At 41.9% G+C, this 27,996-nt stretch overlaps 2 protein-coding genes and 1 long non-coding RNA gene across 8 annotated transcripts; 2 read left to right on the forward strand and 1 right to left on the reverse strand.

Moving 5' to 3' along the window:
• The first annotated feature begins 95 nt into the window (after positions 1–95).
• Positions 96–11,910, forward strand: znf512 (zinc finger protein 512). 3 transcript variants are annotated; one of them, XM_034528225.1, is made up of 17 exons: positions 96–405; positions 777–888; positions 3,072–3,206; positions 3,308–3,363; positions 3,454–3,512; positions 3,831–4,375; positions 4,624–4,713; positions 4,933–5,037; positions 5,790–5,914; positions 6,944–7,030; positions 7,607–7,705; positions 7,811–7,978; positions 8,101–8,298; positions 8,594–8,695; positions 9,151–9,213; positions 9,804–9,902; positions 10,098–11,910. In XM_034528225.1, the coding sequence occupies exons 3-17, from the start codon at positions 3,107–3,109 to the stop codon at positions 10,863–10,865; spliced, it is 2,664 nt and encodes an 887-aa protein (XP_034384116.1). In that variant the 5' UTR covers positions 96–405; positions 777–888; positions 3,072–3,106; the 3' UTR covers positions 10,866–11,910. The 3 variants fall into 3 exon arrangements, with proteins under 3 accessions (XP_034384116.1, XP_034384115.1, XP_034384114.1); XM_034528224.1 differs by having other exon boundaries at positions 780–888; XM_034528223.1 differs by lacking the exon at positions 777–888.
• On the reverse strand, positions 7,845–14,512 carry LOC117727837. Its single transcript, XR_004609063.1, has 3 exons — positions 14,425–14,512; positions 11,304–11,369; positions 7,845–7,957 (listed from the first exon to the last, which is right to left on the reverse strand). It is a non-coding gene; the product is annotated as an uncharacterized LOC117727837 (long non-coding RNA).
• gtf3c2 (general transcription factor IIIC, polypeptide 2, beta) lies at positions 13,599–27,965 on the forward strand. 4 transcript variants are annotated; one of them, XM_034528219.1, is made up of 21 exons: positions 13,599–13,926; positions 14,456–14,495; positions 14,659–14,707; positions 15,283–15,856; positions 16,010–16,107; positions 16,905–17,074; positions 17,250–17,335; positions 17,443–17,520; positions 17,921–18,022; positions 18,403–18,630; positions 19,147–19,258; positions 19,371–19,482; positions 24,042–24,073; positions 24,213–24,342; positions 24,523–24,664; positions 25,182–25,343; positions 25,434–25,512; positions 25,613–25,741; positions 25,847–26,113; positions 26,627–26,734; positions 27,470–27,965. In XM_034528219.1, exons 3-21 carry the CDS (start codon positions 14,683–14,685, stop codon positions 27,626–27,628), a joined length of 2,793 nt encoding a protein of 930 aa, XP_034384110.1. In that variant the 5' UTR covers positions 13,599–13,926; positions 14,456–14,495; positions 14,659–14,682; the 3' UTR covers positions 27,629–27,965. The 4 variants fall into 4 exon arrangements, with proteins under 4 accessions (XP_034384110.1, XP_034384112.1, XP_034384111.1 ...); XM_034528221.1 differs by having other exon boundaries at positions 14,664–14,707; XM_034528220.1 differs by lacking the exon at positions 13,599–13,926 and having other exon boundaries at positions 13,947–14,495.
• Positions 27,966–27,996: the final 31 nt, after the last annotated feature.

Here is a 27,996-nt window from a genome sequence, read left to right on the forward strand (position 1 = left end):
GACAGTATTAAAGGGCTTAAAGGGAAACTCCTTGTTTTGCGTGCACAGAAAGGTGATTGTGATCATGTAAAAGCTGATAGTTCCGACAACCCGTGAACGCAGCAGCAGATGCGGGTCTTATTTGTTCCCTCCAGCAGGAGGGCGTTCCTCCGGAGAAACAGACCGACACAGTGTGGCGAATAACGCCGGTGTGCGTCCTTCATATCGAGACGCTGTCAACGCTTTGTTGTTGTTGTTGTTGTTGTTTTTCATCGAAAGAGTTTTGTTTAACTCCCCGGGATCCGGGCCTTGCTTCATGTTGATCCTCCATGGTGGTATCACTGCCGGGTGGAGGGGTGGGGGGGCAGGTAGACTCGGAAGACATGGAGGCGAACCGTCTTTGCAGAGGGAGTGAGCTGTAGGACGGTAGGCTGTCGTTTGCATGCCCCCCCCCCCCCCCCCCCCCCCCCCCCCGTTAAGAAACAATGGACCGACAGAGAGGACCGGTTAATGCGTCTTCTGGAGGAAACGGCTCGTTAGCTCGCGTGTTCTGCTTTAGCTGGACGTGTTTTCCTCCCCGTCGTCGTCAAACAAAAAACACATTTTATTTGTATTCAATCCACAGAGATAATGATGAGTTGTACCTCCTTGAATGTCGGGTCCAAAGACATAACACATAATATTACTATATATATATATATATGTGTGTGTTTGTGTGTGTGTGCATCGTTCACTTTAACTACATTCTTTGTGGTTCTTTGAAAGCCTCTTCCTCTTTTTTTCCCCCACCGTTAAAGCAGCAGGTCGGTGGCCTTCCGCACGAGGAGAGACGCATCCGCGCGCACGCAGAAAAACAAAAACAAAACCCGCTTCGAATAGTCACGCGTGATGGAAACGACGCACGTGCATGTAAGACATGCCGCGCACGCAGCAGCGAGACACGCTTCTGCGTGCGCGAGACCTCTCTGGGGCCTCAGAGAAATCCTATTTCGCAATCTTTTTTTTGGAGTGTGCAGTGGTGGAAGTAAAAGTAGCAATTACTTAAGTGTAAACTAAAAATGTTTAAGTTCAAAGTTCAAAAAACGGTGAAATCATCATGCATGTATAATATTACTGGATTATGATTAGTGATGCATGTGTTCGTGACTGTATTGTTGCAGCTGGTAAACACTAAAGGGGATCATTTGAAATACTTCATATGTTGCAAATCATCATGTCAGGATTTTTAATAGAGCCCCTCTTTTAAATGACTTCCGTCAACATGTAAACACAGAACCTTTGGAACAACTTCTGTGACAGATTGGTTAATGTTAGGTTAGGCAAAGATGCCAAATGGTTAATGTTGGGCATTGATCCCAAATGGTTAATGTTAGGTTAGGCAAAGATGCCAAATGGTTAATGTTGGGCATTGATCCCAAATGGTTAATGTTAGGTTAGGCAAAGATGCCAAATGGTTAATGTTAGGCATTGATTCCAAATGGTTAATGTTAGGTTAGGCATTGATTCCAAATGGTTAATGTTAGGCATTGATCCCAAATGGTTAATGTTGAGCATTGATCCCAAATGGTTAATGTTAGGTTAGGCAAAGATCCCAAATGGTTAATGTTAGGCATTGATCCCAAATGGTTAATGTTGGGCATTGATCCCAAATGGTTAATGTTAGGTTAGGCAAAGATCCCAAATGGTTAATGTTAGGCATTGATCCCAAATGGTTAATGTTGAGCATTGATCCCAAATGGTTAATGTTAGGTTAGGCAAAGATCCCAAATGGTTAAGGTTAGGCATTGATTCCAAATGGTTAATGTTAGGTTAGGCATTGATTCCAAATGGTTAATGTTAGGTTAGGCATTGATTCCAAATGGTTAATGTTAGGTTAGGCATTGATTCCAAATGGTTAATGTTAGGTTAGGCATTATCCCAAATGGTTAAGGTTGGGCATTTATCCCAAATGGTTAATGTTGGGCATTGATTCCAAATGGTTAATGTTAGGTTAGGCATTGATTCCAAATGGTTAATGTTAGGTTAGGCATTTATCCCAAATGGTTAAGGTTGGGCATTTATCCCAAATGGTTAATGTTGGGCATTGATTCCAAATGGTTAATGTTAGGTTAGGCATTGATCCCAAATGGTTAATGTTAGGCATTGATCCCAAATGGTTAATGTTGGGCATTGATCCCAAATGGTTAAGGTTGGGCATTGATCCCAAATGGTTACGGTTGGGCATTGATCCCAAATGGTTAATGTTGGGCATTGATCCCAAATGGTTAATGTTGGGCATTGATTCCAAATGGTTAATGTTAGGTTAGGCATTGATCCCAAATGGTTAATGTTAGGCATTGATCCCAAATGGTTAATGTTAGGCATTGATTCCAAATGGTTAAGGTTAGGCATTGATCCCAAATGGTTAAGGTTCGGCATTGATCCCAAATGGTTAATGTTGGGCATTGATTCCAAATGGTTAATGTTAGGTTAGGCATTGATCCCAAATGGTTAATGTTAGGCATTGATCCCAAATGGTTAATGTTAGGCATTGATTCCAAATTGTTACGGTTAGGCATTGATCCCAAATGGTTAAGGTTCGGCATTGATCCCAAATGGTTAATGTTAGGCATTGATCCCAAATGGTTAAGGTTGGGCATTGATCCCAAATGGTTAAAGTTAGGCATTGATCCCAAATGGTTAAGGTTGGGCATTGATCCCAAATGGTTAATGTTAGGCATTGATCCCAAATGGTTAAGGTTAGGCATTGATCCCAAATGGTTAAGGTTGGGCATTGATCCCAAATGGTTAAAGTTAGGCATTGATCCCAAATGGTTAAGGTTAGGCATTGATCCCAAATGGTTAAGGTTGGGCATTGATCCCAAATGGTTAATGTTAGGCATTGATCCCAAATGGTTAAAGTTAGGCATTGATCCCAAATGGTTAATGTTAGGCATTGATCCCAAATGGTTAAGGTTAGGCATTGATCCTTAACTTAATTGTGTTTTGCGTATCACAAACATTCTGAAATGTAGATCATTATTATTATTAATGTAACCAAGTCGGAGGCATTACAGTAAATTAAATATGAACTGCTCTCTCCTGGTTTTCAGTGGTGATTTCCACGGGGGGTGTTTTCACTCCTAGAATGGACCCGGCTCACACCGGAGGCGACATGTCACCTTTGTGTGTGCCGAGGAAACGTAAATGTGTCCCGTCCCAGCCCAAAGGGGGGGTGCCGTGTCCAGGTAAAGAGAAGCGGGCCGCAGTCCACCCTTCTGAAAACATTTCTCTGCGTCCGTTTCTCTGATTTCTTTTAAAGCGACGTTAAATGTTCCCTTCCCGACAGTCGTTCAGCGGATACCGGAAAGAACCTGCGACTTGAATTCAGTCGGATATCCCAAGGTGAGAGTGACGCAATACAAGGACGCCGACCTGTAAAAAAACCCAAAAGCCGGAGCGCCGCTTCACAGTTGTGTTCTTGACTGCTTTCAGAATGACGAAGGTCAACCCCAAGAAGCTCTGAAGACGAAGAGAACGTACGGGAGGAAGAGGTAAGAAAAGCGTTATGACCGGCTTCACGTGACGTCATAATGATCTGATTGTTTATAGTCACAATATTTAATCCAACAAGCTTGTGTTGATGAATATAAGTCAATCATGCAGCTCAGTATGTAACGGCTCATTCTACGGTAACGAAAACTGTATTTTCTGGTAATTAAACACTAAAAAAACATAGTTTTGATTAATAATTATATTCCATTTATGCCAGTGGATCCCCTAAAGGCAACACGCTGGCCCTTTAAATAATGTTTCGTTGTCATTTCCAAAATGATAAGTGTTGATGCATTGTTGTTTTGTTTCTTTATCAGGTATGAGGACCTCCAGAGTGTTTCCATAGGAACAGTAGATTACCCAACCACCAGCTGCTCAGTGATGTCATCGGGTGGCCTGGCCAATGGGGCAGACCCAGGGTCCATGGCCCCGCCCACTGCAAGGCTTCCTCCGAGACTGGTGGGAAAGGACGCGTGGCCTCAAGGCCCCGAGGCCGGCAGGGACCTGCCCGGACCACAGCTGGACCGGGGCCCCGACGCCTGGGCCCCGGGTCGAGACCGTCCGCAGGAGCAGGTCTGGAACTCCGGCAGGGACCGGGCGGGACACTCCAGTCAAGAGCAGACGTGGATCCCAGGCAGGGATAGAGCCCACGGCGGGCCGGACCAGGCATGGATGACGGGCCGGGACCGGGGCCCCGAGCAAGGGTGGGCGGCCGACAGGGACCGAGGCCAGGATCAGGTCTGGAACGCGGGCAGGGATCCGGGGAGAGACGGGCCCTCCTCGGGGCCGGAGCAGGCGTGGGGAAGTGGCCGAAGCCAAGACCCAGGATGGAGCAGAGAAAGAGGGCACGTCTGGAGACCTGGTACGTACTAATCCACGTTACAAATTAAATGAATATATATATATATATATATATATATATATATATATATATATATATATATATATATAAATAAATATATAATTAATTATTAATTTAATTTGAATATAATATATATATATATATATATTATATTCAAATTAAATTAATATATATATATTATATACAAATTAAATTAATATATATATTATATAATCATTTAATTAGTTGTTTCCGTTTTATTTTTAAAGACTTGAACATGAAGAAAGTCCAAAGAGTGGAGATGGACCAAAGCCCACCTGTTAACAACTTCTCACAGCCACCAGAGGGCCGGGACTCCTGTAAGTTACCGTCTAGTCTCACATTTAACGGCTTGAAAGTGAGACATTATTATTATTATTATTAATATTATAATTATTATAGGGGGATTGATAGTTTGGATGATGAACGCCACATGAGAAATAGAGCATTTCTTAAATGAAGATATGAAATTAAAATATTATTTTTTGTTGTTTTTTATGAAATGACACAAGAGTATCCTCTAATAATAAATATTTCAGATTCCGATGCAGCCAGTGTCGGTGAGGCCTCGACGGACGGACCCATCGAGGACCAGAAACCCCCCGTCCTCTCCACCAAGAAGGAGCCTCCCACCTATCCTCCAGGTGAGGCGTCTGTGTTGTGCCACACGGTTGTTTTCATTTTAATATGGTCGTGAAAAAGGTATTGAAGCCCAGTAAAAGAAAAATAATTGGATGAAAATGTAGCTGTGATAATAAAAAATATTATGAGATAGAAAGTCGAAATTATGAGATCAAAAGTCGGAATTATGAGATGGAAAGTTGAAACTATGAGATAGAATGTCGAAATTACGAGATAGTAAATTAAAATTATGAGAAAGAAATTTAAAATTAAGAGATAGAAAATCGAAATAATGAGAATTATGAATAGAAAGTCGAGATTATGAGATAGTAAATTGAAATTATGAGAGAAATTTAAAATTAGAAGTTCGAAATTATGAGATAGTAAGTCATAATTATGAGAAGGAAATATGAAACTATGAGAAGGAATTTTGAAACTATGAGATGGAAAGTCGAAATTATGAGACAGAAATTTGAAATTATGAGATAGTAAATTGAAATTATGAGAGAAATTTAAAATTAGAAGTTCGAAATTATGAGATAGAAAGTTGAAATTATGAGACAGAAATTTGAAATTATGAGAGTCGAAATTATGAGATAGAAAGTCCGAATTATGAGATGGAAATTTGATGGAAATTTAAAATTAGAAGTTCGAAATTTTGAGATAGGAAGTTGAAATTATGAGAGAGAAAGTCTAAATGATGAGACGGTTAATCACGATTATGAAACATTTCGACTGCGTCAAACGAAATCTTTTCTTTGTCGACGCCCACCAGGAAGTCAGGAGGAGCAATGGCAGCTCCAGATTGTGGCCAAAGGCAGAGTCACATGTCTCAAATGTAAAAGTGTGAGCAGGAAGACGGTGGAGGGGCTGAAGAAGCACATGGAGAACTGCAGACTGGTGAGTTCTCTAAACCTCTTTTTAAATACATATTTAAATACATATGCACACGATGAAGCCCTCACTCACTCAGTATAGAAGTCGAGTAGAGTGACTCTAATCTTTTCACAAATACCAGTCTAAAATTATACTTTCAAATTGTTACCTCAGTACATAAGTATTATGAACAAAATGTACTTAAACTATGAAATAATAATAACCAAATACCCACCCTATAACCACCATATAACCTCCATATGCACACCCTATAACCTCCATATAACCTCCATATAACCACCATATAACCACCATATGACCACCATATGACCACCATATGCCCACCCTATAACCTCCATATAACCTCCATATAACCTCCATATAACCTCCACCACCCTATAACCACCCTATAACCACAATATAACCTCCATATAACCTCCACCACCATATAACCACCCTATAACCACAATATAACCTCCATATAACCTCCACCACCATATAACCACCCTATAACCTCCATATAACCTCCATATAACCACCATATAACCTCCATATGACCTCCATATAACCTCCATATGACCTCCATATAACCACCCTATAACCTCCATATGACCTCCATATGACCTCCATATGACCTCAATATGACCACCATATGACCTCCATATGACCTCCATATGACCTCCATATTACCTCCATATGACCTCAATATGACCTCCATATAACCACCATATAGCCACCCTATAACCATCAAATACCAACCCTATAACCTCCATATACCACCATATAACCTTCATATGACCTCAATATGACCACCCTATAACCTCCATATAACCTCTATATACCACTATATGACCTCCATATGACCTCCATATAACCTCTATATACCACCCTATAACCTCCATATAAAGTGAAATGTTTCTATCTGAAGTAGCAGAAAGATTTGTAATTGTAAAATCTTCTTAAAGAAAATAAAAAAAGCTCTCTTCGGGTCTGTAGTGATTTAAAGATGAAAACAGGCACACTTGAATAACAAGTTGAATGTGTTGTGTGCAGCAACCCTTCACCTGTCAACACTGTGGGAAGCAGCTGAAGTCCTCAACGGGGATGAAGTACCACGTCATGGCGGACCACAGCCACCTGGTAAGACCCCCTCCGACCCCTCGTCCTCTACCTCCTTCCATTTGACATGTTTGAATTATGTCCTCGGACATAAAGATACACCATCTGTGAAGATGTCTTTTTTTTATTATTACATTTTTTATTCTGAATGACTTATTTCTAAGAAACGTTTGAGCACATCTCTGGGAAAGACAATATTTAAAGTGGTGCTTTTTGTGGTTATTTTTTAATTCTTTTAACAACAAATCAGGAAATCAACATACATATTTTAGTCAAATTAAACAACAATGCTTTTCTTGGACTCAGCATAAACACATATTTACTTCATAATAAAAAATATATAAATACAATAAATACAAATAAAGTAAAAATAACTTAAAAAAACAAACATTTGAGAGAAATGTACAATTACGGAGGATGCTAACTGAGCTAATTAAGCACAATCTACTCCAACAACACGTCATTGCTGGTTATTAAATAAATCAACTAGTCGATGACATCGTAGGAGTGTCAGAGTCGTGCAGATCAATGAAAGTGTCGTCAACCTCCGGATGAACGAAGCTTTCATTAAAGTCGAGGTGTTTCTTTTTTTTTCAGCCCTCGGCAGAAGACGCCAAGAACCTGGACGACCGGGCCATCAAAGACAAACTGCGTAAAATCCTGAAGAGACTGGGCAAATTAAAATGCTCTAAAGAGGTAACTTCATTATTTAATTTTTTTTAAAAGGTAAGAAACGATGATGAATCCACGGTGAAATGTGATTTTTTTTTTTAATTGAATGTGTTGTTGTTCTCTGGTCAGGGCTGCAGTGCTGCCTTCACCAGCATCATGGGCTACGTGTACCACATGAAGAAGTGTGGCAAGGAGGAGTCCGAGCTGGAGAAGATGCTGCTGAGTTGTTCTCACTGCGGCAAAACCTACAAGTCCAAAGCCGGTCTGGAGTACCACCTGAAATCAGAGCACGCTCCCGTGAGTGTTGTTTTTCATTTTTCACGTTTTTTTAATCGGATGATTTCAGAAGCGTTCAAGTCGCGCGTAAAACGAAAAAAAAATTAAAAATGAAAATCTTCCCATCCGGTCACGCCCCCCAGACGCCGCTGAAGAGCGAGGAGGACGAGGCCCTGAAGGCCCACCGGGAGGCGAACCCGGAGAGGACGGCGAGCGGCCGCGTGCAGCGAGCGTCGGCCCAGGTGGCGAACTTCCACCTGGCCGAGATCGCCAACAACGATCTGCCCAAAGACTGGCCCAAGAGGAAGTTTCAGTCGGACCTGGTGCCGGACGACAAAAAGGTGAGAAGGGGGGGGTCGTCTCAAAATGTACGGCCGACCCGAGCGCATGGTAATCAATGTTCAAATCAGTATTTATTTTATTTTTTTTATTTATATATATATATATATATATATATATATTGTTTTTAATATAGATATTATTATTTTTAATATAGAGATATTTATTTATTTTATTTATTTTATTTATTTTATTTATTTTATTTATTTTATTTATTTTATTTATTTTATTTATTTTATTTATTTTATTTATTTTATTTTATTTTATTTTATTTTATTTTATTTTATGTGTTCCCAGTTGAAATACTTCCGGCCCGGCCTGCCGGCCTTCAGCCAGGAGGTGCTGCGGAAGTGGAAGAACGAGGTGAAGCTGCAGAAGAAGGTCCACTGTCCCAACCAGGTAGAAACATCCTGTTTGCATCCGGTTTATGGATTTGTTTATGGATGTATATCATAAATGTTTATTTATTTCACTCAGATTTGGTATTTGTCGTATTTCTTTTAACCCTATTTTGTCAGAATGCATTTTTTTAAATCGCATTCAAAGGAATACTTCCCTCACAAAATGACTACTTGTACATCAATTACTCACCTCGAAGGAACCGTTGTCGTCTCCACTGAACGGAGAATCAAAAAGTAAAGGAGTAAATCGTCGATGTATTTAAGTAAATGTGGGCCGTGTTCAACAACAAAACTATATCCTAACATGCGATTACGACCTCCTGCAACGGAGTCTCATTTAGTGCATCTTCACGAAGACCAGATTTTTGGACTTCCCATTGATACACAAAGGGTCATTTTGTGGGCGAGGTATTCCCTTTTAAGTGTCTTTCTAACAGGACGTGTCTTCCTCAGGGCTGTGGCTCCACCTACACCAGCGTGTCCGGACTCAAAGCTCACCTGGGACTCTGCACGAGGGTCCGTCACCTTGTTCTTTAAGCAAAAAATAATACTGAAAATGTCACCATGTTTGTTTTTGAAGACACATTTCAGAATTTATCAATATAGTTACGTCACTGATTTCTTTTACTCTCGTCACTCTTTTCTTTTTATTAAATCTGTTAATGTGCGCTTTATTTTTTTAATATTGGATATATATATATATATAATTATTATTATACATATATTATTATTATATATATATATTATTATAATATATATATTAGATATTATTATTATTATTATTAATATATATATATATATACATACATATTATTATTGTGTGTATATATATATATATATATATATTGTTTATATATATTGTTTATATATATTTATGTTTTAAATATATTATTATATATATATATATATTATATATTATTATTATTATTATTTATATATATATATATATATATATATATATATATATACATACTTATTATTATATATATATATATAATTGTTTTTATATATATATATATGTTTTAAATATATTATATATATATATTTTTATATATAATATATTATATCGTTTCATGGCTCTTTTGTTGCCTCTGATCTCGTTTCAGGGCGACTTTGAGGCTGGAAAATACCGATGTCTGATCTGCAACAAAGAGTTTAACTCTGAAAGCGGCGTGAAATACCACATCAACTCCGTCCACTCGCAGGTAACCACGTACCTGCGTTATTATATCGAACATCTCTATGTTTTATGTTCACAAACAGCCGCCGTTAGCGGAGGTTGCATCGAGTTCAATGCAATGATGCGTTCAAGCTCTTTTAATAATGCAAATACTTCAATAAAGTGTCTAAAATCAGGATGAATTGAATGAGTAAAGTCCCGCTGACTCTTTTTCCAACAGGACTGGTTTGTGACCAACAAAAAGGCCTCCAAGAAGTTTGAGAAGTTCCTCAAAAACCAGCCCAAGGAGTGCGTCCAGAATGTGGACAAGCAGATCATGGACCACTACCACCACCATCATCATCACCACCTCCAGCAGCAGCAGCAGCAGCAGCAGCAGCAGCATCATCATCATCATCAGCAGCAGCAGCACCACCTCCACCACCTCCACCACCACCACCACCAGCACCACCAGCAGCAGCAGCCGCCGCTGCAGTACCAACCCATGCAGCACCCTCTGCAGCCGCTGCATCACCTCCAGCACCAAACCCAGCACCTCCACCCGGAGCACCACGGCCTCCCCCTGCAGCCGGACGGCGGCCAGCTCCAGCAGCCGATGCTGCACTACACCCCTTTGGAGCCTCCTCCCGGACCCATGTGGGTGGAGATGGACCGGGGGGAGGCCGGGCCGGGGCCGGAGCAGGCCCCGATCGAGCTGGACATGGCGGATGTTGAGAAACCCGGAGAGGAGGTGGAGGAGGAGGAGGAGGCGGAGGAGGCGGAGGATGGTGGCGGCGGCGGCATGGCGGAGGGGAAAAGGAGAGATAAGGGGGAGAGGGGGAAGGCTGATGGGAAGCGGAAGGATTGCTTTTCTTTCGGAGGTGCTGGTGCTGGAGAACCAGATGTGGAGCAGCGGGACCGGCAGAGACGGATCGACCAGTGGAATCTGAAGCGTCCGGGCATCATGGAGCCCCTCCCCGAGGCCGGAAAGGCACAAAGTAACACTTAAATATAATAATAATAATAATAATAATAATAATAAATAAAACTCGCCGCTCCGTCCGTCCCGACGTTATCGGCTGTGACGTAGAACCGGCGAAGAGCAGCTGCTGTTTCAACGACTTTTAACATTTCTAGAAGACGACGATGACGGAAACCTTCAAAAGAACCATCAAGTAGGATGTGAGACGACACACACACACACACACACACGCACACACACACACACTGTGGTTGTCCTCTGTATAGCCTTGAGAAACAAAGTAAGGTAGCGTTTTACCTGTGTGTTCATCTGTAACCGACTTTTAGTTAAATGTGTCTTTTTTTTGTATTCTTTTGGATAAACCCCTTTCCTGTCCCAGTGCGGTGTGTTATTAGACGTGTGTGTGTGTGTGTGTGTGTGTGTGTGTGTCTCTGAACACTCTTCAGTGTGACATGTGTAACTTACTGCGTGCTCATCCTCGCAATCGGCCTGTTCTGGGTCAAAGTTCAATACAAAGAGGATTCATCTTCACTGGAGGAAAAAAAAAAAGAAGAAAATTCGACAGTGAGATTTTAGAATATTATTTACTTTTTTTTTTAAGGAAAGCTAACATACCAAGCATTTAACTTTTTTTTTAATTTTCTGTTCATTCGTCAAAGAGCGTAATGTTTTTCCATCAAAGGGTATTTAACAGATAGCATGTTTGTACTATGGTGGCGTATGGTTATGGGTGGTCGTCGGTCATTTGTTTGTGACGTTTCTAGCACTATTTCCCTTTTTTTTTTAAACTTTATTGCATTTATGAATGTATTTTGTTGTTGTGCACTTAAAACAAAAACAAAAAAAGACTTCATTTATCATTTGAAACCCTTTTTAAATCTTTGTATCCGTCTTTAACAAACTATGACGTTATGTCTCTGGTTCTGTTTAACGTGCTCCGCCCTTCGATGCCTTTTGGAAGCTTTGAGAAATAGAAAACCTCCTCGTACGTGGGAAGTATTTCAAAAAGTAGGATTTAATTAACGTTTCAATGTGGAATTCTCTTTATTCTCACTTCCTGTTTTTAGTCATTTTAAAGTAAATTTTTATATATATATATTTTATATATTTTTATATATATATTTGTATATGTATATTTTATATATTTATATAAAATATATCTATAGATATATATATATATATAAAATCTTTTTTTCTTTTTTTCTATATATATATATATATATATATATATATATATATATATATATATATATATATATATATCAATGTCGGGTGAATTTGTGCACAACAAAACTATTAAAAGGTTCATTTCAAACGCGAGTGCAATTCACATGATCACAAATGACAGTATTTAAGTCACAAATTTGCTGTTTTCAGAATCCAACTTTTACAGGTTATGGGATGTGATTTATTAACTCTATGTATGAGGGGTGTAAAATATCTTCTCTACAGTTTTTGCCACTTTAATAATCATTTTAATGCGTCTCCTGTTCATTATTCATCACTGTGTGGTGGTGGTCTCCTGAAATGAAGCAATATCTAACTGCATCCTGTGACCACCAGAAACAAGTCCCAAAAAAAAAAGAAGCAAAGTTTTTGTTGTTTGTTTTCCTGTTGTTTATTGTCTCCGTTCGTAAACATTTTTAAAAAAAAGCTCTCGAAGCTTCAATTTGCTTGTTGAAATACTTCCCATGTGCTCTTATGCTTGTGACCAAATCTTTACACCGTGCATGCACTTTGAACTGTTTGGATGGCACATAGACAACAACAACAACAACAACAACAACGCTTTTTTCTCCTCAAAGTCCAAGAGTTGCATGTTTTCATTTGCACCTCGTTATTTCTCCGTCTCTTTAATCCAAAAGTAGAAAGTGTGTATTTTAGTGCCAACATCGTCTCCTTCTGTTTGCAATAGAATCAAAAATGATTATTCAATAAAATGTTATCAATGTTTTTTTGTTTTTTTTACAATAGAGTGAGAGAGAACTAGTGGAAAAATATTTCCAAGTACTTGGGGCTGAGTTTTGACAGTAATGTTATTAAACCGTGCAGTAAATTAATGAGGAATGAAAATAATGTTCTGATGTCTTGTGCCCCATCATCATCATTATCATCATCATTATCATCATCATCATCATCATCATACATCCAGAAAGTCAATATAATATAGACCAGATTTGAATAAAGATTCAGTCAGTGTATCATTTATTTATTTTTTCATCCATTATGTGGGACCTAATCAATATTCTAGGTAAACTAATTATAACCTCAGCCACATTCATGTTACAAATCTGTACTCTTAATATGTTTTTTGTTTTTTTTCATAGTACCTGCATTATTATAACCACATAGATGATTAAAAGTTTAATTCATGGTCGTTTTGGGGCTCCGAGTCTTCACTAACAAGCACACCAACATCTGATTGCACACACATTGCATCTAAAAATGTAATGAAATGGTTTAGTATTTAATTTAATTATGACTGTGGCCTGTTATGGCACACAATGTTTGTGCAGTAACATTTAATGTTTTAAAAAACAATTGTTTTGCATTCCAGCTGTGCTAAACGAGTAATAAACATAAAGGCCATTTAATATTAAGTTCCATTGTCAATGCAGGACAATTTTATTTTATTATTTTATTTTACTTTAATATAGTCTGAATACTTCCTCCTTTTTAAAAAAAATACTTTAAACATCATATCGATTGTCGGGAGTTGAACTACTCGCTCCGGGTGCAGTTCCACGTCCTGCTGCTAGGGGGCGGTGTGGGTCGCCACGCCGGTACGGTAACATGGCGGTCTGATGCGAGCAGAAAGCGGATTTACAGCCAACCGGAATCAGTGGAAACGGCGCGTGCGGTGTTTACACATTTCATCCGTTGGAGAAAGACCGACGGTTGGATTCACGCGTCCGCTCCGCCGGTCTTCCGGGGCCTCGCTCTTCCGGTGGCGGAGGTCGGGATTCGATCCCGGTGTGGCCTCCCCCCTTCCAAAAAAAAACAATCCCTCGCGCAGCCCTTTCGGAGTCCCGGTACGTGGCTCTTCCGCCGTCGCCACCGAGACGGGAGCCTCTTGCCTCGCGCACAGGTGGGTTTTAAATGGCGCCCGTCGGTGTAACGGCGGAACGTCCTCTCGGTGTCACCGGCCGGTTGTTTTAAAGAGGCTATGAAATACGTAACTGTGACGTAGGCAAGCGCGAGACTCCGCGAGCCACTTCAGCCGGTTAGCAGTTAGCCGTGTGCGGCGTTAGCTCGATTAGCTCACCGGACCGGGGGTGTGGAGACACTTTAAATAACTTTATACTCGCGTGTTTGACATTTGAAACGGAAGCCGAATTAACGGGTGGTTAAAACGCGGATGTAATAGTCAACCGCCGGTATTTATAGCACCGATTTACGGTTAAGAGCACGGAAGCGAACATTAAACCGTCACAATACCGGACGAGGTTTGGTCTCTTTTGGTTCTAACGCGATATCGAGACCACCTCGAGACCTCCCCCGGTACTGTGCCTGTCTCCCCGGTACCGTGCCCGTCTCCCCGGTACCGTGCCCGTCTCCCCCGGTGCATGTTGTTAAACTAACTTACCTCTCCGGTCATGTTGTTTATGTGATTACAGGCTGTTGAATTGTGGCTGACAACTTTGAGGAAACGCTGAGGTATGATGATGATGAAGATGATGATGATGAAATATTACTCCCATGTGTACAATCACTTTATAACGTTTTATTTTTTTTTATTTTTTTATAAATGCATCAGATTTAATTCTCAGATATTGTGGCTCATAAAAATGTCAATATCCGTCTTGATATTTCCGACCAGCACAGCACAAGAAGCACCGGGCCGATGGATCCCGTTGACTCTGGACCAGGTGAGACGATGCACGAGGCTGCAGGTGTCGGGAAAGGGGGGGGAAGGGGGGGGGGGGGCGTATAATGAATTAAGATGCTGTTGCAGTAGGAGTTGAGTAATAGTTGTGGAGGAGCACGTCCAGGTGGCAGGCTTCATTAATATAAAATATAAATCATCATTTGTTCCTATTTATCTATTTAGTTTTGTTGTTTTTTTGAGCCCTCGTGCAAAAAATGATCCGTTCATTTGCACAAACTGCTCATTCACTTCTATTTCCCTTTGACACCTTCCATATTAAACATTATATTGCTCCATGTCAGAGCCTGCGAGAGTAGAATTTGGTGAGATAGCTGTGCACGCTTTTAGCGAAGCTGTAGTTCAATTCAGTTTATTTTGTGCAGCCCAATATCACAAATTACAAATTTGCCTCGGAGGGCTTTACAATCTGTACACATACGACATCCCTGACCTTTGGCCTCACATCGGATCAGGAAAAACTCCCCAAAAATAACCTTTCGCAGGGAAAAAAAGGGAAGAGTCTCAGTCTCTTGGTTGTGTTTTTTTTAATATATATTTGTGTACACCTGTGCGCAGGGCAAGACCAGCCGCCAGATTTAACATACAGCTCCAGAGGACGACAACGGAGGAAAAATAGCAGATATTGTGATTATGAAGTTGATGTTTCGTCGGATGTGCAATGTTCTAAAAAAACCCCGCAAAGAGCGAATGGAGGAGCAGGAGGAGCCGCTGCTAAGAGAACTCCGGTAAAGAAAGGCAAAGCTGAGAACGCCACGCCGAAGTCCGAAAATGAGAAACGAGAAGCCACCGACGAATCACCTCAGGGTGGGACTCCTGGGGAGGAAACTCCTAAAAAGGCGCCGAGAGCCAAAAAGACGCCGACGCCGCCGAAGAAGAAGACTTCCGCCAAAAGAACTCCCGCCAAGGCAACCCCCGCCGCCGATGGGGTGGGTGGTGGTGGTGGTGGTGTTGTTGTTGTAGTCGTCGACGACGACGCGCAGCTGGAAAACGGGACGCCGAAGCCAAAGAGACGGTACGTGAGGAAGCAGCCGCCAAAGGAACCCGTTGCAGAACCGCCGCGCCAGCCTCCGGTCGAACCCGAGGAGGAGACCACGCCGAGCGGGCGCCACAGGAGAGGCGCCGCTAAAGCGTGAGTCACACGCTTTATTAGACCGACCTGTGCGCGCAAAAAAAAAGAGTCATTTAAAGTGTTAAAAGTATTGACGTCATCGTAACAATGTAGTTATTCTATAAACGTTGTAATGTATATGTATATATATGTATATATATATATTCCTCTCAGGGCGCTGAAGTACCTCCACATTTTGGCAAAAGAAGTGTTCAATGACGAGTTGGGCCGTTGTCCACGGGGAAAGACTCAAAGTCCCAAAGGAAGCAAAGGTACAGTGGGAAATGTGAGCGAGTCGCCGGTTCGATTCCCCGTCTGGCCGACCGGACGGTTTGCTGCGCGTCCTTTACTTCCTGTCCCGTGTGTTTCTACACGTAACGCGCATTTCATTTACCACGTTTCCTTTTCTCCCTGATTCCCGACTGAAAGTTCAGTGTCGTGACGGCGCCGCTGTCGACGAGATGAGAGGCGAACGTGCAGCGTGTGCACGTCGTTGTGGGTCAGGGGTCAGGGGTCATGCAGAGGCCAGAACCTCAGATAATCAGCGCCTACAACTCGTGTATTCAACTCTGCGTTCAACCTGTGATGCTAGTTAACTATGTTTTTGTATAGTTTCTTACTGTTATGTCATCTCTCTTGTTTACATGTAGAGTGTACGAGTACTTTGTAAAGCAAGTTAAATGTATTATTATATAGCAGGACAATAAGCTCCCGAGTGGCTCTGTGGCCCTTTACTGGTTTGAGCGTTACCTTTGACCTTTGACCTTAATACCGGTTGTTATAAATCGGGATTAAACATTTGCAATTTTTCTATACCATTTATAAAAAATAAAATTAAAAAAAGTTACTATCTCTTTTTTAATATGTTTAGTTATGTTAGTCCAATCTTGAGCATTTTCCAAATTAATGAGCAGAATCAATGTGATACAGTTTTATGGTTTTATTAAAAAATATATACATATATTGCATTCTAAACTAACATAAACCTACAGTCACAAGTAGCCGTGAAGATCCCGACATCCTCTGACAGGAATAAGTCAAAGACTGATGATTCTTTCCGTTCATGCAGGGCGTAAAGGCCCAAAGAGGAAACGTTGCGACAGCGTTGCTGCAAAAGACGAGGACTTCGTTCCGGGTGTTGAAGAAGAAGAAGAGGAAGAAGAGGAGGAGGAGATCGAAGGGATGGAAGACGAAGAGGACGCGTCGTACTCTGACTATGACTCGGAGACGACGACTCACGTGAGTATAGAACCTTCTGCTTCGTTCCGATTTGGCTGCGATCCTCAAATATCGAGACGCGAATCATTATTCATTTAAATAAAAGACGCAAATTAGATCTCTGCAGAACTTTTTTTTTTACTTTAGAAATAATAAAATAAACTCCGTTTTTCTTCTTTTTTTTTTTCTCCTGCAGGTGAGCCAGAGCCGCAAAACCCCCAACGGGCTCACGAGCAACGTGATGCAGACGGTGTGGGACTCCATGGACACGGTCAAGCAGTTGTAAGTGGTGTGCGTGTGTGTGTGTGTGTGTGTGTGTGTGTGTGTGTGTGTGTGTGTGTGTGTGTGAGAGTGACGTATTATGATGTGTGTGTGTGTGTGTTTTCCAGCCGGGAGGAGCACTACAGCAGCTGGGTGTTCCCAGAGTGGGTCGTCTCCACCGAGGTCTGGCACCTCGTACCACCAAGGTAGGTAACCTCCAATAACTTGTGATTATTGAGATCATTTGGTTTCAAAATAAAGTCATACTGTGTTTTAAAAGGAGCTGTATTTAATTATTTAATTAATATAGCAGCGAACAATTGAGTTTTTGTTGCTTTTAGTGCATGTGAGTGCATCCATACAGGGGTTACAGCTGATGGATACACTTAATTACTGACTTACTGGTCACTTTAACCTCTTTAATGTGGTTTTAATCTAATCCAACCTATGTGACGTGATCATTACATTTATCTGAGGCTTTTATCCTCAGCGACTCTCAAGATGCACGTAATGTGCTTTTCATGAGCTCCACTTCTGGTGGTCTGGGAATTAATATTTTATGAAGTACTCGTTGAAGGTGTTGTGTGACTCGTGTGTGTTCTTCAGTGATTTGGAGAAATACCTGCCTCAGGAGCTTCAGTCGGCTGCTTTCAGAGTGTCCAGAGATGGCCTCAGAAAGGAGGAGACGCCTCTGCAGAGACTCGGCAGGTGAGAAGGATGCTTTCAATTTATAAAGTCTAAAAACAAACGGAATTCAGCATTTAAAATTAGAGCTTTCACCACTTTACGAGACAGATGTGTGTTGAATTTATTTAAGGATCATGTCATTTCAGAGGGTAATGCCAGCTACCGTTATTACCAGTATCACCACTACCAGTGTTTTTACTTTCTCATTGTGAAGAGACACCAGAAAAAGATTTCACATTGACGCATACATCTTTTTTTTTTATTTCAGGTTGTTCTGTTCTGTGTTAAAAGCATCAATGTGCTCCAGATTATTGGTTTTATTGGTTTGCTTTGGAGGAAGAGCTTAAATAAAGTAGATACATTTGGTATTTTTTAAAGTAGGTCCCTGTCCTGTTTACCAGGTTCACGGCGAACCCCGCTCACCCGGACCGCTGGGACATGTTGCTGTATGCGGGTGGACCGGTCTGGGCTATGGAGTGGTGTCCTACGCCCGACAGCGTCGAGGCGTCCCAGTACATCGCTCTGGCCTGCCATCGAGGGATGGAAGACGAGCACTGTGTCAACAAGACGCACAGCGGAGTCGGACTCATTCAGCTGTGGCACCTGGGCACGCTGAAGTACAACAGCAGGTAGGGGGAAATGGGGGCACTTTGTTTATTTTTTATTAATACATTTCATTAATAATGTATATTTAGATATTTTTTAATCTTTTTTTAAAAATGTTATTTATTTATCTTTTGTATTTATCTTTTGTGTATATATATATATATATATATATATATATATATATATATATATATATGTATGTGTGTGTGTGTGTGTGTGTGTTTGTGTGTGTATATGTATATAATTTTTAAATGTATATATATTTATATATTTTTAAATCTTTTTTTTAACAATGTGTGTGTGTATATATATATGTGTGTGTATGTATGTATATATGTGTGTATATAAATAATTTAAAAAGATTTTTTAAAAATTTATAATAAAAAATATATATATATATATATATATATATATATATATATATATATATATAAATAAAAAAGTATAATAAATAAAAAAGATTAAAATAAAAAAAAAAGAATTTAAAAAAAAAGACGATAAAAAACATATATATCCGCCTCCTTTGCACCCCCCTGCAGACCGGACTCTCAGCCGGCCTTGGCCTACGGCTTGGCCCAGGACCAAGGCTTCGTCTGGACTCTGAAGTGGTGTCCTGCAGGAGGCTGGGAGCTCCCCAGCTGTGACAGAAAGGTGAGGAGGTGTTCCACCACCACGAGAGCCAGTACTCATGTGGTCCTTTTTAATGGCACAATGTGACTCTTATTAAAAGTTTTTTTTTAAAAAACCCTCCGCCCCTGAAAAGGCTCCGTTCCTGCCCAGACTGGGTCTTCTGGCTGTCGCCACCTCCAACAGTGTGGTCACCATTTACAGCCTGCCCCACCCAGACGCTCTGCACTCCAGCAACGGGCAAACTGGTAAGACTGCTAACATTATGTCTAATTTACAAATATTATAAAATGATGCACAGCCCTGAAACGAAGTGTGTGTGGAGGTCAGTAGAGGGCAGTGTTGCCTTTTCTAAAGCATGAAGTCAGCGTGTGGTGGGCCTGATTGGTGGTTTGTGGACTAGAGGTTCCTTCACGTTTCACAACTGATTATTATTATTATTATTATTATGTTCATTATTAATATATTACCCTGAAAATAAAGAACAGAACCATGGCGTCTTAAAATTGCTTCTCTTTTTTTCTTCTTTTATGCGACCAAAAGACACAAATCTTAAGATATTCAGTTTCCGCTGATATAAAAAGAGAGAGAAATGGTAACTGAATCATATTTAGCATTATTGATAACACATTTTTACAAAACAATTCATTGATTTAGCTAAATGGCAATATTAATTGTTTTAGCGCAAGTTTTATTAGAAGGATTTTTTTATTATTTTATTAAACACAACCTGAACATCAGTTTATCGATCATATCAAACGTCATCAACTGGATCGGATCAGCTTTAACAGTTACCTTCTCCTCTGAAACACACACACACGGGTAGCATGGACTTCTATACAACCAGAGGAGTCGCCCCCTGGTGGTCAGGAGAGAGAATGCAGCTTTAACACATGAAGCATAGACTTCTATACAACCAGAGGAGTCGCCCCCTGGTGGTCAGGAGAGAGAATGCAGCTTTAACACATGAAGCATAGACTTCTATACAACCAGAGGAGTTGCCCCCTGGTGGTCAGGAGAGAGAATGCAGCTTTAACACATGAAGCATAGACTTATATACAACCAGAGGAGTTGCCCCCTGGTGGTCAGGAGAGAGAATGCAGCTTTAACACATGAAGCGTAGACTTCTATACAACCAGAGGAGTCGCCCCCTGGTGGTCAGTAGAGAGAATGCAGCTTTAACACATGAAACATAGACTTCTATACAACCAGAGGAGTCACCCCCTGGTGGTCAGGAGAGAGAATGCAGCTTTAACACATGAAACATAGACTTCTATACAACCAGAGGAGTCGCCCCCTGGTGGTCAGGAGAGAGAATGCAGCTTTAACACATGAAACATAGACTTCTATACAACCAGAGGAGTCACCCCTGCATAACACATACAAGAGGGAGTTAAAATATGCCAACACCTTTACAGCCTTTACTGTGATTTCAGGACACCATCATAAGCGCTAATATGTAAACCCTATTGGGAAACAACAGACTCTATTACACTTGCCTTGGTTTTACAATGAAGATGAATTTCCAGTGCACCGTGGACATAAAAAAACATATAAAAGCTGACGTTTCCATCCTTTTTTCTTTCTTTACCCCAATGCTTCATGGGGCCTGGTTTCCATTTTATTTTGAAGCCGTGGGTCATTGGCTCCAGCTTCCAAAGAGCTACTCCATCAGCCCCCTGCTTCCAACCATAGGTTACCATTATTGGATAGAAAGGTTGCAGAGCGCTCACATTTACACACACACACACACACACACACACTGCAGAGAGAGACTTGAACAGATACTGAGCTTTTAAACTGTGTTATCAGAACAATGTGAGCATTCAGGCTGCCTCGTGTGGCCCAAAGGTGTACTGCAGATATAAAAGACACCGCTAGAAATTCAATGAAATATAATCTAATATCTTTTATAAATAAATAAAGTTGGATTGGCACAAATGGTGATGTTCCCCGGGAGGATAAATCCTCTGACTTTTCACCTAGCGCCAATACCAGGTGTAAAATATAAATAATGAAGAATTTAATGACGGATACGATATGAAAGAACAAAAAGCAATCTTTAAATCCTTTTATTTAAACCAAAGACCGTAAATAAGGTAAAAAGAAATTAGAAAAATCTGAATACAAACTTATTTATTGGATTTTTTTCAGGTAGGATGTTTATATCTTTCGACTAACATACGACTCTGTTGTCACATTCAACTCTGAGCTGTTTTTGACCGGAAAGAAAAATAAATATTTGTCCTTCGCTCGACTCGTAAAAAAAAAAAAAAAATTGATCTGGAACCGACCCCAGAGAGGCGGGTGAGACACGACCGGCACTAATTAAATGCAGAATAGCGATCTCACATGAGCACGAGGGGAATAACTCAGTGTCGGCTGAGGGGGTTAAAGGTGAAATTGGACCCAGTTAAAGATGTGTGTGTGTGTGTGTGTGTGTGTGTGTGTGTGTGTGTGTGTGTGTGTGTGAAGACAAAGGGAGACTGCGTAGTGAACGCACATCATTTACACGCCGTTCTCCAGACAAGGATCTATAATTGAAGTGACAAAGAAGATGCATCGGCGAGCCGGTTGTTTGTGTTAGAGAGCCATGAATTTCAGGCCTAGTAGCCGACGCCCCCTCGTATCCTGACTGTCAATCATCATGGAGGAGGGGGGGTGGGGGAGGGAGGGAGGGGGGGCACAGAAAAGCAAGATGAAGTGTTTTTTTTATCGTGTGTTGTACTTATATTCCCAACGAGACCTTTTTAATACCAACATCATTTTTCCTGCTTTGTACGACTGGTAACATCATCTGTATTAATGATTTATTATTAATAATAATAACAATAATAATATCCTGTGAGTTGTGTGAACCAGACGGAACAAATACTAATAAAAAGAGATAATTCAAGGTTATCAAGATGACATTTGAACACGTCGTGACGGCGTTATAATGTCCCTTTTACCCGGTAGAGCTTGAACGCACCACGGAAATTCGATTTAAATATCCCAGATATCACAATCGGGTTGTTCCGAACGTTTTTTTTTAATGTTAATTACACCTTGAAATGTAGTGAGTTTCATGACCAGGTCTGGTTTTGACCCCAGAGTCTGAGCGCTGGTCTGGGAACAGCTTAAAGGTTAGAACTTGATTTAGCGAGGAGGACAAAGTATTGATCCGAACGCTGAAGGAGGCGACTAATGACGGGGAACGGCCTTTTTTTTTTTAGTTCTTGGATTTGACCATTAAACACAACGGTGATTGTCAAGTGGTTCTTGACATCCGGCAGTTTTTAACCGCGTCGGACGTTTATGAGCCTCGCGGGACGGATTGAACCTTCCAGCGCCATCAACGGGTCGAAGTGTCCACGTTATAGTCACTGAAACTGATCGGCTTTACTTTGTTTTTGACTTTGACGTTGTTTTTCATTCTGAATGACGTGAGAGAGTTGAGTCAATGAATGCAGCTTTAACACGTGAAGCATAGACTTCTATACAACCAGAGGAGTCGGCCCCTGGTGGTCAGGAGAGAGAATGCAGCTTTAACACGTGAAGCATAGACTTCTATACAACCAGAGCCCCCCAGAGGAGTCGGCCCCCTGGTGGTCAGGAGAGAGAATGCAGCTTTAACACGTGAAGCATAGACTTCTATACAACCAGAGGAGTCGCCCCCTGGTGGTCAGGAGAGAGAATGCAGCTTTAACACGTGAAGCATAGACTTCTATACAACCAGAGGAGTCGCCCCCTGGTGGTCAGTAGAGAGAATGCAGCTTTAACACATGAAGCATAGACTTCTATACAACCAGAGGAGTCGCCCCCTGGTGGTCAGTAGAGAGAATGCAGCTTTAACACATGAAGCATAGACTTCTATACAACCAGAGGAGTCGCCCCCTGGTGATCAGTAGAGAGAATGCAGCTTTAACACATGAAGCATAGACTTCTATACAACCAGAGGAGTCGCCCCCTGGTGGTCAGTAGAGAGAATGCAGCTTTAACACATGAAGCATAGACTTCTATACAACCAGAGGAGTCGCCCCCTGGTGGTCAGTAGAGAGAATGCAGCTTTAACACATGAAGCATAGACTTCTATACAACCAGAGGAGTCGCCCCCTGGTGATCAGTAGAGAGAATGCAGCTTTAACACATGAAGCATAGACTTCTATACAACCAGAGGAGTCGCCCCCTGGTGGTCAGTAGAGAGAATGCAGCTTTAACACATGAAGCATAGACTTCTATACAACCAGAGGAGTCGCCCCCTGGTGGTCAGTAGAGAGAATGCAGCTTTAACACATGAAGCATAGACTTCTATACAACCAGAGATGTCGCCCACTGGTGGTCAGTAGAGAGAATGCAGCTTTAACACGTGAAGCATAGACTTCTATACAACCAGAGGAGTCGCCCCCTGGTGGTCAGTAGAGAGAATGCAGCTTTAACACATGAAGCATAGACTTCTATACAACCAGAGATGTCGCCCACTGGTGGTCAGTAGAGAGAATGCAGCTTTAACACGTGAAGCATAGACTTCTATACAACCAGAGGAGTCGCCCCCTGGTGGTCAGTAGAGAGAATGCAGCTTTAACACATGAAGCATAGACTTCTATACAACCAGAGGAGTCGCCCCCTGGTGGTCAGGAGAGAGAATGCAGCTTTAGCACATGAAGCATTTGCGTTTGCTTTCCTAGAAAGGACACACACTTTTTACACTTTTTGTTCCTCTATGAAAAAGGTCACTGCTATTCTTATTGCATCCAATGCTTGTTTTTAATTCTCAATGCCAATGAACATAAAAAATATAAAGCTTGATTCATGTTTTTCTCTGCAGGAAAAGCCGGTGAACAGCTGCCGATTTACCAGGTAGGCTCCTGTCATATACCTTGTGTGTGTGTGTGTATATATATATATATATATATATATATATATATATATATATATATATACACACACACACACACACCAGCTGCAGTTGACGGATCCTCCCTCTGGTTCCCTGCAGGCAGAAGGAGTGTTAACACTGAAGCTGGGCTCCCTCAAAGCCCCTCGCCATGAGAAGAGTGGGCGAGTCCTGTCCATGGATTGGCTGCCTAAGAAACCACACAATATAATGGCTATCGGATTTTATGACGGTATGAATCGATTTCTGGATAAATCGCTTCAGTCGGTCAGAAGAAACAAATGAAGAGTCTGAATCCCTTCAGGTTCATCTTCTGAAGAATTATTGCTACAAACATCACTCCTATTTTTTTTTTTTATCATTGCCTTAACGATGTTTATATATATATATATATAATTATTATTTTTGACAGGAGTTGTAGGTCTGTGGGATCTCACCACAAAGTCGTCACTCTTGCGACTGCAGGACTCGGGCTCTCTGACCCTGCTGCCCTATCGGTGCCTTCTGGCTCACGACAACGCTGTCCTGGCGCTGGCCTTCTGCCCCGCCTCCAGGTGAGGCTCCTCCCGTCACACTCGTCACCATGACGACGGGTCTCGCGCCAGTTGTAGTAGAAATCTACAGTCACAAATTGACAAATTACATTTTTTTTTTTTTTTTATCATTCGTTCTTTTAGCTTTTCTTTTTTTTATCATTTTTTATTTGTTATCATTTGGAAAAGAAAAGGTATTAACCTAATTAATTAATTATATTTATACAATGTGAGGGGGTCCAGCTCTGCGTTCAAGCCTTGAATTACAAGTAAATGAACACATTCGTCGAGCAGGTATGAGCTCATCACAGATATGTTATCACCGTATATAAATATAAAATAATGACTTCATAATAATTTAATCGAAACGCCCAAATACAAATATTGGTATCTGGCTAGAATATTCTTGTCAAAGCCAATTTCACACGTTGCACTAATGCAGAATCACGGATCGCCTCCCACCATGAACACGTCTTCAGTACATAAAGGAATGCACACTGGCAACCGGCTCTTCCTCCTCCTCCTCCTCCTCGCTCAGGTTCTTGCTGGTCACGGCAGGTGAAGACCGCTACGTGAAGACCTGGGACCTGAGGAGGCTCTACGAGCCCATCACGGTTCAGAAGCGCTACCTGACCAACGAGATCTACTGGCCCCTCAACGCACCCGGAGTCCTGTTGGCCCAGGAGAACGCCTACGCCCCGTAAGGCTGTTTGTATTGCCTTGTGTGGTTAATGTAGCTCATATATATAAATATATATATATATATATATATATACTGATCTTTTTATAGGTACGGTTCACAGGGGGTGCATTACTTCGACCATCACTTGCGCGCCATCTTCGCAGTTCCTCGGACCAGCACCGTGTGGGTGAGTGTGACGTCATCTTTACGCCTACAAGGCGTTTTTTTCTACTCTGCCAAATAAACCGGATATTCAAATAGATGCTGTCTCCCCCGTTTCGCTGCAGTCCATCTCGTACACCGAGTGGTTGAACAGCGTGGTGACGGCCGACGGCCTCGGGGAGGTGATCCTCTGCCTGCTGCCTCAGATAGGCGTCATCCCTCACTACATCAAGCGCACGCTGGACCGCCGCTTTGTGAGTTGTTTTTCGGCCGCTCTTGTTTGTCATAATTTGACGTCGGCGGGATCTGAAGCGCTAAGCGTTCCTTTTTTTTTTCCCATTTTAAACGTGTGTCTTCAGCCCGTCTACCTCACGTCTCTGGTGCCTCACGATGCCAGCGAAGAAGAGGATCGAGAGAGGGGAGCAGCGGAGAAGGAGGAGGAGGAGGAGAAGGTGGAGGGCGACGTCGTCGATGAACAGGAAGGAGGAGATGCCGGAGGAGAGGAGGAGGAGGAGGAGGGGAACGGCGGAGGACGAGGTAGAAAGGATGAAGGTCCTCCTCTGCGGTTCCAGACGTACGAGGAGGCCGTGAAGAAGAACTGGCTCCAGCACACGGACAACGACATGGTGGGTGGATCCAGGAGAGCACGTTGACCTCCTCGCTCTGGTTCTACACCTTCAGGTTGAGAGAGTCATCCAACCTAAAGGTGGACTACAAATATGGCCGCTCGCGGGCAGAAGAGCTCGGCCTAACGTTACATGACTGGCCAAACATCGGTATCATCGGGTTTAGTATTAAATATACGATTGTTTATAGTTTTTGGCATTTTTGTGCCATTTTATTTAATATTTATTTATTCACGTGAAAAAGCAGTATTATTGTATGTATTGCCAACAGGAAGTTGGTCCTTTTTTTTCTCCTGTCTTTAGTCTCAGAGCGTTTTAAAGTTTTAGAAACTAAACCGTCGTCCATCAGTTCTGAATTGTGTCAAATAAAAATAAACAAACACTGAATCTAATTATTGGTTTAGTAAAAATTGTAAATGACGATGAAACTAAATCGATTCATAGTAATAATTGATTATTAAAGCTACTTTTCAAGGTCATAACGTAACGATGTATCGATCCTCCGACTTCCAGCGGACCTTCGCGAGAAGTGAGAAGCGAGCGGTGTGGAAACGCATGAGAGACACGGAGCTGAAGACCAAGCTGAACATGGACGAGATGCCCCTGGCTGCACTGCACAAGGTGTCCACACACACACACACACACACTCACACTCAGTGCAGGGTCGTCAGACTCTTGCTGCAACACAACGATAGGAAAGAATGGAAGTGAAGGAAACAGAGGAAAGAAAAAGGAAGTGACAGATGGAAGAAGAGCCTTCTCTCTCTCTCTCTCTCTCTCTCTCTCTCTCTCTCTCTCTCTCTCCTCTGACGGGCAGCTATAAAGACAGGCAGAATGTAATGAAGTGTAAAATGAGAAAAACGTCCCCGGGGGAGGGGGAGGGCAGCCATTTGATGTGTTTGATTTTAAGGGTGGGGGGGGCCTCTGAATCATGGCCTCTGGGACCAGATGATGGACTTCACTTCACTTCATCTAAAAAATGAAGTGCCTGTAGGGGGTAAATGGATTATAAAGAGGACGAGGAGAAGTGGAGAAAAAGAATAAAGGAGGGACAGCGGGAGGATTCATGGTGATGAAGAGGGGGATGGATGAGGGTCAGTAAAGGAGAGGAAGGAGCGAGCTGAGGAGGGAAGAGTGGAAAATAAGTATTTTACATCAGTGTTCCTTATGAAGTTGTTCTGCCCGGGTGGATGAGCCAGACCTCAAGTAAAGGTACAGTTCACCCCAAAAGAGTTGATCCACAGATCTTGTTTGTACCTGGAGCACCACGACCTGACACGACTCACACGATGGCAACTCTAAATTGCTCAACAGCACTACGGTAATATTTTGTAACGACCTTCCTTCCGTCCTCAGGTGCGTTTCAACCCCAACATGTGCTGCCACACCTGGTTGGCGTCCGGGGGCCAGTCGGGCCTGGTCCGAATGAACTGTCTGAGGGCCATGATCGGCCCCCAGTCCAAGAAGATCATGAGTGGGAACCGGGCCCAGTTCAAAGACCACGAGGAGCTATAACACCACGTCCAGCTCGAAGGTGGATCACAAACACACATGCAAGTCTGCAAAAAACGAGGTGTTTCTTAAAAGTTTCCTCCTCCACGAACCGTTTTTACTTCCCCACCCAAATGTCTCACAGGCGCACTTTTTTTTTTTTTTTTTTTTTTTTTTTTTTTATCAACGTTTTGCATTCTCCGCCTCCACGAAGATGGATTCCAGTTTATGAATGTAAATAATCGGCTGCATTTACTGTTGTCTCAGGAAAAAACACACAAAAAAAACACATTTTTAAATTGATATTAACCACGAAAGAAATCTGCGTTCGGCTGACATCTAGTGGTTAAAGTTGTGTACTTCGGGGGGGGGGGGTCGGTACGCCGTAACAT

The sequence above is a fragment of the Cyclopterus lumpus genome, chromosome 24, assembly GCF_009769545.1.
Source record: "Cyclopterus lumpus isolate fCycLum1 chromosome 24, fCycLum1.pri, whole genome shotgun sequence".
Taxonomy (NCBI): domain Eukaryota; kingdom Metazoa; phylum Chordata; class Actinopteri; order Perciformes; family Cyclopteridae; genus Cyclopterus; species Cyclopterus lumpus.